This window comes from Lynx canadensis, chromosome C2 (genome assembly GCF_007474595.2).
Source record: "Lynx canadensis isolate LIC74 chromosome C2, mLynCan4.pri.v2, whole genome shotgun sequence".
Taxonomy (NCBI): Eukaryota; Metazoa; Chordata; class Mammalia; order Carnivora; family Felidae; genus Lynx; species Lynx canadensis.
Genome location: NC_044311.2, coordinates 156,473,996 through 156,489,120, shown reverse-complemented (window position 1 = coordinate 156,489,120; position 15,125 = coordinate 156,473,996). Strand labels below are relative to the sequence as shown.

The following is a 15,125-nucleotide window of genomic DNA, read 5'->3' as shown; positions in this document are numbered from 1 at the left end:
ACGTAGGCTGCGTTTCTCTTCGGGAGAGAGCCGTGTTCTTGGAAATCCCGCGTTGCATCTAAGTTTTCAAATGTACGGGCATTAAGTGAGAGATGCTGCTCTCACCATTGTCCTCTGGTCAGCTCACCTTTCTGTCTCTACTGATGCAATTACGCTTCTAACTGGTCGGTCTTGCCCGGGGATTTCTAGATCATTAATATTTTCACAGGAAAAGCATGCGGTACAGCTGACTCACTCCTGTGGCTTTGCTTTCCGTCACTATGACGTATGCTGTTTTTATTATTTTCTTTGTTCTATTTTGTGTGTGCTCTCTGTTTTTCTACGTGTATTCATGTATAATGTATGCACCTGCCAGAGTGTTGTGTGCGGTTGCTGTGAGGACAAAACGTGCGTAAGACATTTAGAAGAGGTTGTGATACATAGTAAGACGTGTGTCTAATGTCAACGTGACGGTCATTCCCTCCCGGGGAATCGGTCTTTTCTCTCTGGTTGTTCTAAGAGCTCCTGGTTGTCTTTGGTGTTCTGCAATTTCAGTGATAATTGGGGAGTGGATATCTTTTCACTTACCCTGTTCCAGACTTGTGGCTCTTGAACCTGACGAGTGCTAGAAGCTTGACGGCGGTCTTCTGACCCCTGCTCCTCACCACTCCTGTCTCTTACCCACCAGCAGTTCTTTTCTGGACCTCTCACTTTGCCCTCCGTGTTTTCTGTACTTCCTTTTATGTTTGCACTCCCTCCTGCTACCTTCCCAGGAATTTCTTCTCCATCTTCCACTTTACTAATTGTGTCTTCAGCTGTATCAAATCTGCTGTTCAATCTATTAATTAAGATTTTACTGTCAACAGCTAGATTTTTCCTGCCTACAAATTCGACTCGGTTTTTCTTAAATCTGCCTTTTTTTCTGCAGATCCTTCCCTTTTCTTTTCCGTTCCTTCTTTGTGCCCCATCGCTTCGGACGCACTGATTTTAGTCTCTGACAGTTCCACTGGCTGCAGTTTTTGGAGAGTTTACCTCTTCGGTTCTTTGTGCGCCCTGCCCACGTGGTCTGGTTATGAGCTCCTCCCCGACAGAATTTTCCCCGTGGAGATCGTGAGCAGCTGAGGTTTGGAGGAACGTCCCTCCGGTCCTGCACGGGCTTCTCTCAGGAACTCTAGTGATTTGCCTAGAACCACCTGAGTTGACATTTTGGTTCTATTCTCCTTGAGCTGTGTTGCTAGCATAGCCGTTCGAGGGCAGACCTGTGGTTACGTGTTATCAGGGAGCCCTTGTTCAGACCAAGAGGAGAAGGGGGAGCGTCAGAGCCATTTCCCTGCGCTGGAAAGTAGGTTTCTTTCAGTTCACCGTGCGAGGGAAAACTCTCGGAGGGTCCTGAGGCCTGGATCTCAGGATCTCAGGGACCTGGCATGAGATCAAACCCTGATCTTCTGTTCCGGGTAGGCGCTAAAAATCAAGACTCGAGGTTAAAGGGACTCGCAAAACCCGCTGGTGGAGCGTGGCATTCCCGGGTCACAGGCTCGCCACCTGCTTTTCAGCTCAACCTCCTTTTTTGACCCTTAGAGATTTCCCAGATTTTCCTAAGAGCTCGTCAGTGCCTTCAAAAGGGTACTTGTTGAATGCAGAAAGGACTTTCTCATTCTCTAAGCCTCCCACGATGCTGAAGATGAAGATCTAACGTCCTGCCCACGTACGGAAACCAAGCTGGCAGGGCGTTCAGGGCAGGGCGTGCTACCGGGGAATGGAGAGGGAAGGACCGGGGGTGGGTGGCATAAGGATAACCTCATGTCACCTGTGGCATGCACACATGCGCGCACGCGCGCACACACACACACACACACACGCACACACACACACGCACACACACGCCATATATATATATATATATATATATATATATATATATATATATGTGGAGGCCACAGATCTATACCTTCTTTTACACGAAAAAGGAAACAAATGTGACAGAACGTTAACCAGCCGCGGTTGTAGAAGCACCGTGTTATCCTTTACGCTTGTCTCCAGCGTGTTGATTTCTCACAAGAAAATGGAAAGAATAAAGAAGGTAGAAGTGTTCGAGGACTGCAGACGCCCCGCCCCCGTCTCCGGAAGGTCCCACCTGCCCTGCGAGCCGCCCCTTCGAGACCTCTTCACCAGCCCCCGGGGAGGAAAGCTGAGTTACCTTCTCCTGGTACAGTTTGTGGAGCCACTGAGCTGCTTCCTTTTCATCCAGCGGGATCTCTTCCAGAGGGAACCTCCTGTTTTGTTAAGATCGAGAGCAAAGTGGCTCACTGTTGGATGGCGTCGCACAGAAAAGGGGACATAATCGTGGCACAGCTCGGTTATTCTCTGCCCCCTGCCCCCGCCTTTTCTGGTCACGCCTCACTCTCAATTCCTAAAAACACACGAATGTCGAAGGCGTCCACCCGGGCACGGTGGAGCGCCTGGAGCCCTGCGGGACCGCGGGGGCCGCGGAGGGAGGGCCGGGAGACCATTCGCCTTCGAGGCAAAGCCAGCGACTCTCACGAGGGGTTCTCCTGGGCAGATCGTGCCCCGTTCCCACTGTGGAGGGCGGGCATTTGTGGGCCGCAGCAGGAGTTTGCCTCTTACTGGTTCGTTCTTTGGAAACAGTCAGAACTGAGAGTGTCTTCCACTAGGCCAAGAAAACTATGTATTTCGCAAACGAAAGCTACGTGCTCCAAATACGAAAAGCGAGACAGATTCAGGACTTCAATCTTCACTCACAGACAGCTGGCTAGTGAAGACACAAACTTACTTACGGAAGTGATCAGCAGTGGCATTACCGGCCCTGGAGCCCGCGTGTCCATCTGGGGAGGGGAACCGGGGCAAGGACGGGGACCCGCGGCAGCCGCGGCACCTGAGATCGCCAGCAGGGGGCGCCGGGGCCCACCCAGCAGGCCAGAGTAAGGGCGGCCCTGGGAGAATCTCTGTGGCTGAAGGCATCCTAACCCTGTCTCTAAGAAAATGGAGAGCTTTGCTTCTGTGGACCTCCCGATCTTCCCCGTATTTGAAAGGAAAACGGCAAAGTTTTATAAGCACACGCGCTGTCAGACATGGGAGTGACGCGGGGGCCGCACGACACGCAGCCTCTGGGTGGCTCTGTGGACCCCCAAAGCTCTTGGGAACTGGTGTGCCACAGGTGAGGACACGAAGTTCAGAAGGGGGCTGTCTACAGAGGGATGGCTGCTAAGGGCTTCAAACTCACTCGACTGCCCTCCCTGGCTGTACATCCACATCCCGGAGTGGGTGCCGCAGCCACGTTCTATCACAAGGTGGCCACGTGCAGTATGAAACGTATAAAATAAGGACTCAAAATGGTGCTAAAAATAAAGATAAAGACGGGCGTCTATCTCCTGGCGTCGACTCAAGCCTCTTCAAGGCTTCTGCCCCAAGGGCCAGCACAGACACCGGGAGCTCGGGCCACCACCACCAAATGCCCCTGACCTTGCCCCCAGGGCAACTTCACCGGGAGGGGACAGGAGGTGGGGTCAAAGGGGAAAGCCCCCTCGGGCCAGGAGAACTTTGGCTGGGTTATAAGCATGTTTTACACTCGTCGGAATCCTGCTTTTATTCAAAATACCCCAATGGCAAGTATCACAAAACAGGAAGTTGAAGCCTTTAGAAGCTCTAAGCACATATCCATTACGAGATTAGGTAAAATATAACTCCATGCCTTCTGCAATAAAGGGCACGATGAACAGAGGAAGGAACGGGTCTCCTCCTGCTGGTGGGGGGCAGGGGGCACCGTCCACTCGGAGAGGCAACCGGTGCGGCGGCCGTGGGCACCGGCCTGGGGCTGGACCGCAGAGTTCCCCCAGCTCCTTCACCCGCCAGCTCGGACCCCAGTGGCCGAGGCGCACCCCTGACTCCCCGGGGACCGGCTAGGTGAGGGAGGACACAGAGCCCTGTTGTCCACTGTTGCCACTGCCCCGGACCACGGCATGTGTTCTGGTCAGAATCACGGCCAGGGTCAGGTCAGCCCCAGATCAGCCACGCAGTCCCTGGTGGTTCTAGAGGCCTAAGGGCAAGGATCCCGGGCTCTCTCCCCACCCCAGGATGCAACGAGGCCTTCCACCTACTTCGAGCCAGTCTGCTGCAAACTTCAGAAGGAAAAAGCCTCCCGGCTTACTCTTCACATTCACAAAGTTACTCCTGGTGGGGGGACTAGGTTTCAAACATGTACCTGCTCACGTTCTCCACACTCACCGGACGGGGGCCTCTGACGAGGGCCAGCGTGACCGGCTAGACACCCAGCTGGTGCTGGCGGGTGTCAGACACAGGAGCTAACGGCTCCACGGGACCCGCCCACACGCCGGGGAAGGTCCTGCCCTCCCGGGCATTTGAAGGGACCGAGGGACGGACAAGTCTCCCCAGGGATATTCGGACAGAAAGCGGAGCAGGAGGGCGCGCATGGAATCACGCTTGAGCTGGCCTCACAGTCCCCACTAAGAGCATCGGCCCCTTGAGCTGGGACAGCTCACCCTCCTGTCGAGAACGAGCCTGGTCACTGTCCAAGCTGAACCTCACTCAGCCCCTTTTAAAAAGAAGGGGTTGCTGCTCCCCCTGAGCTTCCAGAACGTTCTGCCTTTACCCCCGCACCCACCCCTCCACCCTGCAGGAGGGGTGCTTGTGTCTGTCCCCACATCTGCAGTCCTGGGGAGAAGGCTGCCTCCACTGGGCGCAGGGAGGGCCCAGTGCCAGGGGCTGGGGAGGTGGGCGGGGGGCGGGGGGGTGGCTGCCACCGGCGGGGACCCTCCCAGCTCACCTCACGCACATGTCTGCCTCGTACTTCTTCCCGTAGAGGATCCCCAGCAAAGACGGGTTCTTGTTTCCGCGGAAATTCAGCGTGACGTCATACACGGCTGCGACTGTAGGGAGAGGTGGGGGTGAGCCCTGGGCCAGGGCCGCAGCGCACCCGCACCTGCCCCTGCGCCCGCATCACTCCGCCCCCACATCCCTCAGCGCCCACCCCTGCACCACAGCATCGTGCCCACGCCGCACGCCACGCGCGCGCAGCTCAGCACCCGCACGACCCCGAACCCGCCCCGCACAGTCCTGCGCCCCACCGCAGGCTCACCTTCCTGCCACGTGGGTACGCGGGTCGAGTGCAGTTACTGACCGTTCGTGTCCAAATTTACTGTCTGGCTGCCTCCTACTTGCTCTGCTCTTTGTCCCCTCTCTTTGATCTTGCCTCCGTTGGGATTGATCAGGAACACATACGGTTCCCCTCGTAAGGTTTCCGGTTACACGCTTTCTCATCGCTTTGCTGATTCCCCACTAACTAGCGTTCCATCGTGTCAGAAAGGACACGACAGCCTCACACGCGTTAACCGCACCCACTTGCCTCTGCCTGTATCTCACATGTCATTTGCGTGGCTCGGGGCAGGTCACTCTCCCGTCCTGCTGCTCGCAGAGCCCAGGGCAGGTGGCGGCCGCTTACCTGTCCCCCGGAGGCACTGGACCGCCGTGGTGAAGCCCTTGGTTCGAGGCAGCAGGTGGTACTTGAGGGCGGGCAGCCCCTTGGAGGCGGCCACCTCCATGCTCACGCGGTGCTTCTTCTCCGTGAAGCGCGTGCCCTCGCAGTACAGGAGGAACTAGGACACGAGCGAGAGCGGGGACGGAGGTTACCCCGGCGACAGGCCCCGGGGAACGTTCCCACCCACAAAGCGCGCGTCACCGAATCTGTCAAACTGACGGAACACTCTAGTGACCAGCACGTGGCATCGCTGAAAACGCCGTTCCGTTCAGGGCTGCGATCCACGCTCCAGCCACACAAAGTCCCTCACCCAACGGCTAACGGCATTTCACTCGTTCTCAAAGCATGCAGAACACAACTTCCCGGAAGCAGGAAGGTGTCCCTGCGGCCTTCCGCCCCCCTGAGCGGAAAACAGGCTTTCATCCCTTTGCCTTAACGTGAGGGTCAGAGATGCTGAGAGGGGAGCCGCTTCTCAAAGAACTACTCTGCCAGAGACCGGAAAGAAAGATTAGAAAGAGAAACGCCGTTCGGGCGCCTGGGGGCCCAGTTGGTCAAGCGTCCGGCTCTCGTTCTCAGCTTAGGTCATGATCTCACGGTTCCGGACTTTCTGGCCCCACGTCGGGCTCTGTGCGGACAGTGCAAGAGCCTACGTGGGATTCTCTCTCTCTGTGCCCTTCCCCTGCTCACACGCGTGCTCTCTCTCCCTGCCCCGCTCAGAGTACACGCGCACTCACACAGGTGCGCACGGGTGCTCTCTCTCTCAAAAACAAACAAACTTAAAAAATAAAAAGAAAGACACCATGTTCAAACCAACTGATATCTGTAATTTCAGATGGCCATCCCATCAAACCCAGGTGCCTGAAGGGTGGATGTTGTGAACAGCAGGCCCCTCGGCAGGGGCCGAGGTACAAATGCATCCCCCAGAACCACGGGGTCCCTGGGATTTGCTCCGCAACCTGGCTCCCCCGGCCCCGAAGCTGCTCCCCGCAGAGAAGTCTCCTGAGGGGCCCTCAGGGCAGCTCTGGTCCCACAGCCCCGCTGGGGACGCAGGAAGGGGCTCCCGTCTGGGCTGCAGCGGGTGGAGGAGGCGGCCCTGGAGGGACGCCCCGGCCTGCAAGTTCAGGTGCAGGAGAGCCCGTGGGCTGACAGCGGCCGGCTCAGGCCCAGGCCGAGGGGGTTCTGGGCACGGGCGGCCGACGGGCACTCACCCACATATATTCAGGGTAGTCCGCCAAGCGCTCCAGCCCCCGGATGACGGTGTCCCGGTCTTCCTCCCACCTCCGCTTGCAGAACACGATCTCCAGGAAGTACCACGTCCAGCCGATGAGGGGGACGTACAGCAGCTCCCTCTTCGCCAGGACTTTGGAACTCTGGGGGGGGGGGGGGGCAGGTGGCGAGGGTCAGAACCCGCTCAGGCGCCCCGGACCGGCTGGGTGTCTGGGGACTTCACCGTCAGGGAGGAGGCCGGGCTCAGAGCCCGGCCGCCGGTTTCAGCGTGACCCCAAGCACGCAGGTGCGATGTCCCACAGGCGAGGAGGCTGGGGCGCAGGCCTGGCGGAGGGAGGGCGCCCGCCGTGGCCGCCGGGCCTGGGGCTGCCAGGTACAGCGGGCCAGGTACAGCGGCTTTCTCTGCATCGTGCTCCTCGGCCTGCCACGCGGGGCCCTTACCTGACACAGCTCAGCTGGCAGGGACTCTGGGTAAGCCTTCCCCAGAGGAAATGTCAGAAACCTGAGCTCAAGACAAGCCCCGGGAGCTGTGGGTGCCCAGACCTCAGACTCTGGGAGCAGAGGGACCAGGGGACTTCCTTTCCTGAGAAGGAAAACCCAGACACCAGGGACCCCCACGTGGCTCACCCCCAGCACCTCCCCAGACCCCCCATGCCTCACCCCCAGCACCTCCCCGGACCCCCATCCCTCACCCCCAGCACCTCCCCGGACCCCCCACCACTCACCCCCAGCACCTCCCCGGACCCCCCACCACTCACCCCCAGCACCTCCCAAAAACCCCCCAACCCTCAACCCCAGCACCTGCCCGGACCCCCCATCCCTCACCCCCAGCACCTCTGCGGACCCCACATCCCTCACACCCAGTACCTACTGAGACCCCCCAGCCCGCACCCCAGCACCTCCCAGGACCCCCAACCCCTCACCCCCAGCACCTCCCCAGACCCCCGCATCCCTCACCCCCAGCACCTCCCAGGAACCCCCACACCTCACCCCCAGCACCTCCCCGGACCCCCATCCCTCACCCCCAGCACCTCCCAGGAACCCCCCAACCCTCAACCCCAGCACCTGCCCAGACCCCCCATCCCTCACCCCCAGCACCTCCCGGGACCCCCCAACCATCACCCCAGCACCTCCCCAGACCCGCCCCATCCTTCACCCCCAGCACCTCCCCAGGATCCCCCACCCCTCACCCCCAGCACCTCCCCGGACCCCCCATCCCTCACCCTCAGCACCTCCCGGGACCCCCAACCCCTCACCCCCAGCACCTCCCCGGACCCCCCCATCCCTCACCCCCAGCACCTCCCTGGGACCCCCGTGTGGCTCACCCCCAGCACCTCCCCGGACCCCCCCATCCCTCACCCCCAGCACCTCCCTGGGACCCCCGTGTGGCTCACCCCCAGCACCTCCCAGGACCCCCCACCCCTCACCGCCAGCACCTCCCCGGACCCCCATCCCTCACCCCCCGCACTTCCCTGGGACCCCCGTGTGGCTCACCCCCAGCACGCCAAACCGCTCGCACATGGTCCACCCACAGAGGAAGTCGATTTCGAAGTTGTGGTTGAGGATGACGACCACGTGCTCCTTGCCGAAACGGTCCACCGTGGCCTGGTCAGTGAAGAGCGTGCACTCCGTGCAGGACCACCACTCCAGAAGCATGACCAACTCTGCGGACACACGGGAGCGGCGTGAGCGGGTAGGGGGCTGTGCTCGGACCCGGGCCCCCACTGTGGGCGGGCACAGGCCGAGCCTGTGCTCCAGGGGACGTTTACAGAATGTCCATCCAGAGCGGGATTTCCTGCTGGAAATGAGTCTTGACGGTTTATGTTTCATAAGTTAGATTTTCCAAAATTATAATTACCTTTTCTAAACAAAAGTCAGGTAGGGGCGCCTGCGTGGCTCAGTCAGTTAAGCGTCTGACTTCGGCTCAGGTCACGATCTCGCGGTCCGTGAGTTCGAGCCCCGCGTCGGGCTCTGTGCCGACGGCTCGGAGCCTGGAGCCTGCTTCCGATTCTGTGTCTCCCTCTCTCTCTGCCCCTCCCCTGCTCACGCTCTGTCTCTCTCTCTCTCTCTTTCAGAAATAAGCAAACATTAAAAAAATTTAAACGTAAGTCAGGTAGAAGACAAACCAGAAAGCGGAAGTAGAGGAAGCCAGTAATTTCAGAGGCATGTCTTCGTGTCCAGTTGTGATTCTCACACGTGCTGTGATTTGAGGAACTGTCACATTGCAGCCGCCGACTGGGAGGGGAGAGGGGTGGGCGCGCGGACAGTCAGCCGCGGGACTGCTGTGGTCAGCAGGGTGGCTGTGCTGAGCCACTGCCAGCCAGCGTGGGCCCACCGACCGGGCCAGGCGTCCCCAAAAAGGTGACCTCACAGACCAGGAAGCCCGACTTGCAGGCTCAGGGTCTCCACGGGGCAGCCCCGCTCTTTCTCGGTACCAGCCCATCCGTCTTCTGAGGGGACCGTCCCTTGAGGATGGAGGGCAGGGCCTGGAGACTGGGCTCCAAGCCTGACTTCCCAGGCCTCAGTCCCCCATTTACAGACAGGAGAAAACAGTAGCTTCCTCACAGGGGCCTCTGGAGGACCCAACGGGCTACAGCTTGTGACGTTAACACCCAAGAAGCAGAGAACCGAGGCTGCTTTCTCCTTCTGATGGGCGTCCCCATCAGCCCGGCCTAACGTGGGGGCTTCAGAAGTTCTGCCCCCGGCACGCTCCCGATCGTGCAGCCTCTGGGGTCTCACCTTCCTCCGTGATGGGAGCTGGATGAGAAGTATGCCCCTCGGATGATACCTGAACTCACCAGCCGAAGTCCCTGCCACCCAAGGCGGGGTCAACAGAAGAGGCCACCTGTCAGAGGCTGACTCAGCACCCGTGAACCCGCCAGTCGTGGCCACGTCTATCCCACATTGGACTGCACTGGAGAAAGGCAGCGGCGTGGAACGACAAAGGATCCGAACACACCCTTCTCCAAAGGTTATTCACAGGTGGCCAACGAGCACACAAGGAGACGCTCAGAATCGTCAGTCATCAGGAAAACGCACACCCGGGCCACAGTGAGACATCCCTTCCCGCTCATCAGGACGGCCACGGTCACACACAGACGGGGGCAAGTGTAGGCGAGGGCAGGAGACACTGGAGCCCCGCACGGCGCCGGTGGGGACGCAAAAACGGTGCAGGTGCCGTGGTTGGAACAGTACTGGGCGCGATCTCGGAACGGACAGGTGGGAAGACCCAACGACCCCACCCGGGGGATCTGCCCGGGGGACACGAACGCAGATGTCCACGCAAAAGCCTGTGCACGCACGCCCACAGCCGCATCGTTCGTGACAGCCAGAAGGCAGAAACAACCCGAGCACCCAGACTGCTGGACGGATGGGACACGATGTCTGTCCGCACCAGGTAATGTCATCCAGCTGCACCGTGGACGGGTCTTGAAAACATCGTGCTCAGTGTGAGTCTGTCTTCAAGGACCACCTGCTGCAGGAATGTGCAGAATGGGCAAATCCATGGACAGAAAGTAGCGTATTGACCGCAGCGACGAGGGGAGTGACCGTGGGTGGGTCGGGGTTCCTTTCTGGGCTGAACCCCAAAACCACTGGTCGGTATACTTTAAGTGGGTGAATTTTATCTCAGTAAAGCTGTTGACAAGAAAAGGAAAGAAAGAAGGGAGGCCACAAGGCCACTTGTGCATCTGGAAGCACATCCCCTGTGGACCGGGCTCCCCTGGCCCCCCCACCCCCAGAGAGCCGCACCCCACAGACGCCCACACCAGGTGACGAGCCTTGCTCCTGCCCCTCCCTCTCCGGCCGATTGTCATTTAGCCGATGGCAGCAGTCCGGCAGGGCCTGGGCAAAGTTCCAGGTGCACGCTGGTCCACGAGAGACCGTGGATGAGACCGTGGCTCCAAAAGCGATCGGCTAGGGCACCGGGAAGCGGTTTCCTATTACTCTAGTAAGAAGACTTGGGGTCTGCCCTCCTAACAGACCTTCAGCGCACAAGCCGGCATCGTTACGCGTGGGCACGGTGCTGGTGGCCACGGACCTCTCGGACCTTCTCACCTCGCACGACAAGAGTCTACGCCCCTGTGCGCCTGTAGGGTTTGCCGACCTCGGGTCCCTCGTATGAGCGGAGCCGGGCGGTGCTTCTTCTGTGAGCGGCTTATTTCGCTCAGCACGAGGTCCGGCACTTGCCTGCGTGTGGTCACACGTGGCAGGAGTTCCTCCTCTGTTTTCCACTGTACGCGGACCACATTTGCTCCATCCGCTTATCCATCGATGGACACTGAAGGTGTCCCACTGTCGACTCCCGTGGACGACGCCGCTGGAGGTGCGGGCAGACTCTGCAACGCTTCCTCATCGTCAGCTTGAGAGGGGCCACTGATGCCTCGACCTCCAGACTCAGAAACGCCAAGGGCAGCGAGGGCAGTGCGCCAGCTGTGGGGTCCGCCACGCGGTCAACGTCCCGCGAATGCCGGCTTTCCCAGCCATCGCTGCGTTTCACGGAGGCATCCGGAACAGAGCGAGACAGTGCTCATCTAAGACTGACGCGAGACGCGGAATTTTCTAAAAAGGATCTTTTTCAAGGCCGTGTCTTCACTTAGGCTTGACAACACGTGCCTCGCTCACGCTGGCACTTATAATGATGTCTACACACCCCTTGTGGCCACGACCGCTTCCCAGGACGGGCCTGGACAGCACACCGTTGGAAACCACGGCGCGGGCTCAGAACAGCCACCGGCCCTTCGTGCTGGCCGGTGACAGCGGTGAGGACACTGAGGCCCGGCCCGGCCGCACTCTGCAGGCAGGCAGAGGATGACCACGTCCCGCCATGCGTTGGATCTCAAGGCGGCCACAAATGCAGGCGCGCTGCATCAGAACGGAGGGACGCGAGCACATCACGACCGCACGTAAGGCTTCTCCGGGTCCCCACGACCGCCGAGGGGAAGCACAGGGCAGCAGCCCGGATGCACAGAAGAGCCCTGTGGGGGGCGGCTGGGCACGTGGCACCCGCGTTTGCGCGCAAGGACACGGGTGGCGTCCCACAAGCAGATGTGCGCTGGCGGGCAGGCATCCCCCTCCTAACGCAGCCCCTCGCCGTGGCCAGCACTGGGGACCTCCGCCTTTCTGATGGAGGGAGAGGTCTGACCCGGGAGTGACCAGACGGACGGACACCGGCCGCCCCCTGTCGCTGTCCTGGAGATGGGCCCTTTCAGAGGGTCGCCTGATGGAAGGCCGCTCTTTCCTGCCAGCCGTCGGTGGGCGGAGGGTCCCTGCCTGTGGTCCCGGCCGAGCTGGGGAGCATCTGGAATTAGCAGTTCTGCTGGTTGGCTCCTGAGCCCTCACTAATCTTTTTGCGATTCCCTCCGTTCAGGTACATGCTTGCCCTTCCCTTCCACGGCGAGCGGGCGTTCCCTGCTTACCCCAGCCCCGCAAGGAACATCGCTGCGTGCGCGCTCCCTGCATCGGCTTCTGCTGTGGGGCTGGCGGTTTTCTCCTTTGCAGCCGGGAAGCTTCAGTCTCGGCCGGGTCGGCCCGGAACAGGCCATGCGTCTCCACGCGTGTGCCCCTAAGCTCTGTGGCCAGACGACAGTCATGCTGGGAACGCGGAGGTCAGCGGGAGGGCGCCAGGCCTGACGGGGCGGGGACAGGACCACACATCCAGTTGAACAGAAGGCAGGTTCGGGGGCACTGAGATTCCAGGGCTCGCCGTGCGCCCCCGGAACGTAGGGGAGCCTCCCACGCGGCCCTAACATGAGGAGGACTTGCCCCTGTATTTCAGGGTAACGTGGAGAACACCCCCAAATTCAGCAGGTGCCCTGGGGGCTCCCATGGCCTGGCACTCAGCAGCAGAAGGCCGGGCTGCTGGGGGGCGGGGGGGGCGGGGGGGGCGGGGTGAGGGGCCCCACCCAGCCCGCTTCACCCCTCCAGCACGTTTTCTCCTCTCCACGCTCTCCGCTACTTTGTCTGTTTTGCAAAAAAGCATTTGTCGTTGCTTGTTTAATTCACCTTGTTCTAATGGTTCTGAGGTTGGTCTGATGTCTGTTTCCCACCCTGCCCTCCCTTAGCCAAGTCCAATGGTGACATGGCCGCTCTCTTCCTGGCAAATATGAGAATGGAGGGCTGGTGGGGGTGGGGGACCGGAACACTGCGCCCCCCATCCCCACCCGGACCCCTGTTTCAGCCTCACAAACCGGGCATCACTATGTAATAGGATCGTTCAGAGGTACCTACTTGACGTTTTCTCTGACGTCTTTCTTGCAGCTCAGCCCCTGTCGTGCTGTCAGCTTTATTCTCACCAGAGACAGTTTTCAGGTGCTTGTCCGTGGGCTGTGAGGGCTGCCACTGTGCGTTGGCCTCGGGCTGTTCCTGACTTGTGCAGGCAGCTGGGCCAGGGTGGTGAGGCTCCCTCGGGGTCAAGGCCTCCCAGCCCCTGACTCGACCCCGCTGGGCCGAGACCAGGCCCATCTGTCCAGCCGGCAGGCGCCCGGCTTTGCTGTCTGGGTATTTGTACAGCCTGCCCTTTGTCTCCGTGGGCTGTGACTTCCCTGGGGCAGGTCCACGTGTGGATTCTGTTTATTTCCCTGCTGGGCACGCGCTGTCCCCCTAGAGCCACAGAACCACGTCTCCGTCCATCCGGGGGCGTCCTCGGCCATCACCGCCCCCGGCGCTGCCTCCCCGTGTCCGCCCACAGACCTGCGCGTCCCCCCTTCCTTCTCGCCGCTCCCGTGTCACACTTCCCTGGCGGGGCTCCGCCGCACATGTGCGCCCGCGTGCCCGTTCCCTCGTGAGCAGGGTCCAACGTGAGGGAACACGCGTCTTTCTAAGCGTTCACTTTAAAAACTACAATTACGGTTTTTATTTATAGAAGTTCTATTTGATTCTTTGTCGCACCTGTCGCTGTCTGTCAGTCTTTTGTTCTCCTCGGACCGTGAATTCCCATCTTATCTGTCTTGACAGGTTCCTCAGGTCTAACTCGGAGCTACTGATCCCAAGAGGTGCCGCGAACCTGCTCCCCGGCGGCCACGGCTCCGGGTCCTGGTTTAGACCCAGCGTCCCCCCTCCCCTGCAGCGGGCCCAGCTGGGGCCCCTGGAAGGCAACCTCGAGATTCAGTGAGCACCCCGCTTTCTGCTGGGTGGATGGGGCGGGGCTGAGAGGTTCCCTTACTTCCTGTGAACCCAGCCGGCTTTCTCCTGGACTGAGCTCCTCAGGATCTTGCTGGAGGCGGAGTCTACAATTTTGTTTTTATCGATTAGCATTTGCCCTTTGGGTGTGCGCTCACATCGCGTCTTACGCTCATCAACAACTCATTGTATTTTTCACGTCAGAGGAATTCTGGTTCTCCCCCCACTCCACCCCCACACACAAATCGTGTCTCATCCGGAAAAGAAACCAAACCCTGGGCACTGAAGCTGTTACGTGTGTAAGGCAAGAGAAAGCCACAGGCCGGTGTGCTGGCCTCGGCAGAGGCAGCGGGAGGTCACGGCCTCCTCGACGGGGCTCCCTTCTCTGCCCCGGAACCGGGAGGGGAATGGAGACCCACCATTCCCCACACGGCAGGCACACGGTGGCTATTACTCTCTCTTTAGTGGAAAAGAAACATGGCCATACGCGAAAAAATGGAAACGGCACAAAGTCAGACGCGTAAATAAATACACGTAAACCATAAAAAAAAAGAAAAGGCAAAATAAACAGCAAATAAGTAAAACAAAAAAGGAAAAAAGTAGAAGGCCCTCCTCCCTGCACTCCCTGACACTCAGTCTCCCGTTGACCCCTTGAGACCCTCTGGGCACGAACGGCCGTGTAGACGTGCACACACCTCATACACCCGGTGTTCAAAACAACCAGCATGCCACGTACTTTGCGGGAGACCTTCCCTTTGCGCTTAAAAGTGTGTCTTAAGCAGCGCCAGGGTGGCTCCGTCGGTCGAACGTCCGACTCTCGGTGTCGGCTCAGGTCACGATCTCACAGTTCGTGAGTTCGAGCCCCGCGTCGGGCTCCGCGCTGACGGTGTGGAGCCGGCTTGGGATTCTGTCTCTCTCTCCCCGCCTACCCCTCCCCTTGCGCATGCTCGCTCGCTCTCTCTCGCGCGCGCGCTCTCTCTCTCTCTCAAAATAAATGAGTAGACTTTAGGAAAAAAGGACGTTGAAGACGGTTCTCTATCAAGTCGAGAGACGGTCCCCGGTCGGTAACGGCTGTGCCAGGCGGACTCACCGTAGCCGGCCTCCGCTCATGGGCACTGTGGCTGCCGCCACTTTTATGCTAATATAGAAATGACAACACGAGAATGTCTGTACGTATGTACTTCTGCAGATATCTCCTCATCTTGTGGATTAATCATCAGAAGTTGCCGCTGTTCGAGCTGTGGACGCCCGCTGGCGAGCTGCCCTCCTGACACGTGCCTGGTTCCCC

At 59.7% G+C, this 15,125-nt stretch overlaps 1 protein-coding gene across 4 annotated transcripts in view; it reads right to left on the bottom strand.

Moving 5' to 3' along the window:
* AGPAT3 (1-acylglycerol-3-phosphate O-acyltransferase 3) overlaps positions 1 to 15,125 on the bottom strand; it is an 83,983-nt gene that overhangs the window by 8,261 nt on the left and 60,597 nt on the right. For 2 of the 4 annotated variants that reach the window (XM_030328795.1, XM_030328796.2), the window contains exons 3-7: positions 8,213 to 8,382; positions 6,700 to 6,861; positions 5,456 to 5,609; positions 4,781 to 4,883; positions 2,177 to 2,252 (exon numbers count right to left, since the gene is read on the bottom strand). In XM_030328795.1, the coding sequence (XP_030184655.1) occupies positions 2,177 to 2,252; positions 4,781 to 4,883; positions 5,456 to 5,609; positions 6,700 to 6,861; positions 8,213 to 8,382 (665 nt within the window). Of the gene's footprint in view, positions 1 to 2,176; positions 2,253 to 4,780; positions 4,884 to 5,455; positions 5,610 to 6,699; positions 6,862 to 8,212; positions 8,383 to 8,844; positions 10,419 to 15,125 lie in introns of those variants that run through there. The other 2 variants (XM_030328798.1, XM_030328797.1) reach the window with 2 other exon arrangements.